The 3,660-nt window shown below is 38.6% G+C and overlaps 1 protein-coding gene across 1 annotated transcript in view; it reads right to left on the bottom strand.

Annotated features, from left to right (window-relative positions):
* Positions 1-247: 247 nt before the first annotated feature.
* The window catches only part of LOC110450958, a 15,498-nt gene continuing 12,085 nt past the window's right edge, over positions 248-3,660 (bottom strand). The window contains exon 7 of the mRNA XM_021498775.1: positions 248-1,832. Coding sequence (XP_021354450.1) covers positions 1,642-1,832 — 191 coding nt within the window. The 3' untranslated portion in view covers positions 248-1,641. The remainder of the gene's footprint in view (positions 1,833-3,660) is intronic.

Raw genomic sequence — 3,660 nt, 5'->3', positions numbered from 1 at the left:
TTAGTCGAAAGACTCCAGGGAAGATTTTGATAAAAACAAGTTCTTTTAGACACATCGGAATTATTCGGAACTCCTCTGAAACTGAAAACGCATTCCCATTTATCTTACAAATGGTCAAATGGTGATTTTCGTTATAGAATACTGTTAAAGGCATTACATAGCATATTTTGATAAGACTAGCACATTTGCATTTTGCCCAAAAGGGATAAATCTAGACAAGCCTATTTATTTTTAAAAATGTTTTATTTCAAAGATGTGTTCTCAGTACGGTGTAGTGGTACATAGGTGTATGTGTACATACAAAGTTACTGAAACTTTTGTTAAAAGTTACATCACTTCATTAAAACATATTTCGTACCAACATACATTAATTAAATGGCGATATATGGCATATATACTGTATTGTTATAGGACGAAATAGCGACCGAAAAATATCAATTTAACATATATGAAAAATTTCAATATACCAAAAAGAGGTAGGAAAAACAAAGCAAAAGTAAAGTAAAAAGACGAAAAAGGGAAAAAATGTAGATGACATGAATAGAGGATAATATCATGGAGGGCAAGTGACCAGGAAACAATGGTTTTCCTTGGTGGTTTATAATAAACACAACTCGTAGGGTTAATCAGAAGAAGGATTTCACTATCTTTTCCATCAATAATACCTGTGTTTTTTTTTTTTAATACACTCAAAATCGAAAAATCTTTTTTAAATCAAAACGATATGATTGAAGCATTCATATCAGCACTGTTTCAAAACTCGTCAGGAATGTTTCCCATAACATATGTACGATTGTATCCATTTCTCTATCGAAAATTTTTACAATTAGGATTGTTTGTAAATCTAATATGTAAAAGAGTTAGTTATCAATTTAAACTGAAAAATATTTAATCGTACTCATTGTAATTTGGAGTTTTTAATCACTTTAAAAGAAACTGTGTTTTTTTCTCATTTTTCTATAGAGTATTTACAATAGTCACATATTTAAGTAAAATATTTATTTATTTATTTTTTTAACTTCATAGTCATCTCTAGATTAAGAGGAATGATTATGTAAGTCAGTGTTTTATTTGGAGAGCTAAAACGTTTTATCTGTTTTTTAAAATAGGAATATCCTTATTCCTTTCTTCAAAGTTCATCCCAAGCCTGAAACACATCTACGTGCATTCTTAATCATTAACACTGCTTAATATATCTCTGACGTAAGATTTTACAGTTTGTAATTAAGCATTGAATTGTTTTTGTATGGCATTTATGATCTTTTTAAACGACACAGCTTTGCAAGCAAATATCATAATGAGCGCTAGTGCGCTATGATAAGTTAAATGAAAAACATTTTAATGTTCTAAAAATAAAGGCAGAAGGCAAGAAAGTCGCAGAGGATTTCAGAAAAAATAGTACCATGCATAAAGGCTCAGACACTATTTTGTCACTGAATCACTTAGGTATCAATAAATACGATTAATTATAGAATATTCGTTCACATTGAGTGTTTCTCATCACAATTGTTACCGAATAATCCTGTCACTGTTATATCCAAGAATCATTGCGATTGTAAAGAATCAAATAAACAGTTATTTGTTTCTCAGTTGCTTAAAATTTAAGAAATTAATCCGATCTATTGTCAATCTTCTCGCTGTTTAAGCCTCAGCGTCCTCCTCGGACGCCTCTTTCTCCTGGTTGTCTTCAGAAGTATCCTCCTCATTGTTCTGGTAGCGCTGGGTATTACGCGGGGTTACACACTTTCCGATTATTAGCGCGCAAGCACCAGCAGAAAGGATATAGACTCCTGCATGAACAAACCTGGCCACTGTTTTCTCGTCAAACAAATCTGCACATAGAAAAAAAACAGGAAGTTTAGTGCAGTATCAGAGAAAAGGGTTTCAAATAAATTAGAATCCAGAACAACCAGTCTATAATAATCCTAACTTCAACTTTGTTAAACACAAATAACTCCACATTATCCATCAGGGTGCCAAGAAATTGATTTCCCAAATTTGCATTTTTGTCTTTCCCCCTTTCAGTAAATAAGACTGATTGGTGAATAGCTCCCCGTTAACCATTTGTGATTTGTGATCAGTACCTGATGGTAGACCATTGGTTTGTGTGTTGGCATAGACCATTTGTTTTTTGTGTTGACACATAACATTACTTTGTGTGCTGACATAGCAATACCATAGACCATTGCTTGGTGTGTTGACATAGACCATTGCTTGGTTTGTTGACATAGGCCATTGCTTGGTGTGTTGACGTAGTCCATTGCTTGGTGTGTTGACGTAGACCAATGCTGGGCGTGTTGGCGAAGACCATTGCTTGGTGTGTTGACTTAGACCAATGCTTGGTGTGTTGACATAGACCCTTGCTTGGTGTGTTGACGTAGACCATTGCTTGGTGTGTTGACGTAGACCAATGCTTGGTGTGTTGACATAGACCAATGCTTTGTGTGTTGACGTAGACCAATGCTGGGTGTGTTGGCGAAGACCATTGCTTGGTGTGTTGACGTAGACCATTGCTTGGTGTGTTGACATAGACCATTGCTTGGTTTGTTGACATAGACCATTGCTTGGTGTGTTGACGTTGACCATTGCTTGGTGTGTTGACGTAGACCATTGCTTGGTGTGTTGACGTAGACCAATGCTTGGTGTGTTGACGTAGACCAATGCTGGGTGTGTTGGCGAAGACCATTGCTTGGTGTGTTGACGTAGACCATTGCTTGGTATGTTGACGTAGATCAATGCTGGGTGTGTTGACGTAGACCAATGCTTGGTGTATTGACGTAGACCAATGCTGGGTGTGTTGGCGAAGACCATTGCTTGGTGTGTTGACGTAGACCATTGCTTGGTATGTTGACGTAGATCAATGCTGGGTGTGTTGACGTAGACCAATGCTTGGTGTATTGACGTAGACCAATGCTGGGTGTGTTGGCGAAGACCATTGCTTGGTGTGTTGACGTAGACCATTGCTTGGTATGTTGACGTAGATCAATGCTGGGTGTGTTGACGTAGACCAATGCTTGGTGTATTGACGTAGACCAATGCTGGGTGTGTTGGCGAAGACCATTGCTTGGTGTGTTGACGTAGACCATTGCTTGGTATGTTGACGTAGATCAATGCTGGGTGTGTTGACGTAGACCAATGCTTGGTGTATTGACGTAGACCAATGCTGGGTGTGTTGGCGAAGACCATTGCTTGGTGTGTTGACGTAGACCATTGCTTGGTATGTTGACGTAGATCAATGCTGGGTGTGTTGACGTAGACCAATGCTTGGTGTATTGACGTAGACCAATGCTGGGTGTGTTGGCGAAGACCATTGCTTGGTGTGTTGACGTAGACCATTGCTTGGTATGTTGACGTAGATCAATGCTGGGTGTGTTGACGTAGACCAATGCTTGGTGTATTGACGTAGACCAATGCTGGGTGTGTTGGCGAAGACCATTGCTTGGTGTGTTGACGTAGACCATTGCTTGGTATGTTGACGTAGATCAATGCTGGGTGTGTTGACGTAGACCAATGCTTGGTGTATTGACGTAGACCAATGCTGGGTGTGTTGGCGAAGACCATTGCTTGGTGTGTTGACGTAGACCATTGCTTGGTATGTTGACGTAGATCAATGCTGGGTGTGTTGACGTAGACCAATGCTTGGTGTGTTGACGTAGACCA

Source organism: Mizuhopecten yessoensis, unplaced genomic scaffold (genome assembly GCF_002113885.1).
Source record: "Mizuhopecten yessoensis strain PY_sf001 unplaced genomic scaffold, ASM211388v2 scaffold603, whole genome shotgun sequence".
NCBI classification, from domain to species: Eukaryota; Metazoa; Mollusca; class Bivalvia; order Pectinida; family Pectinidae; genus Mizuhopecten; species Mizuhopecten yessoensis.
This window is presented reverse-complemented; position numbering and strand designations above follow the sequence as displayed.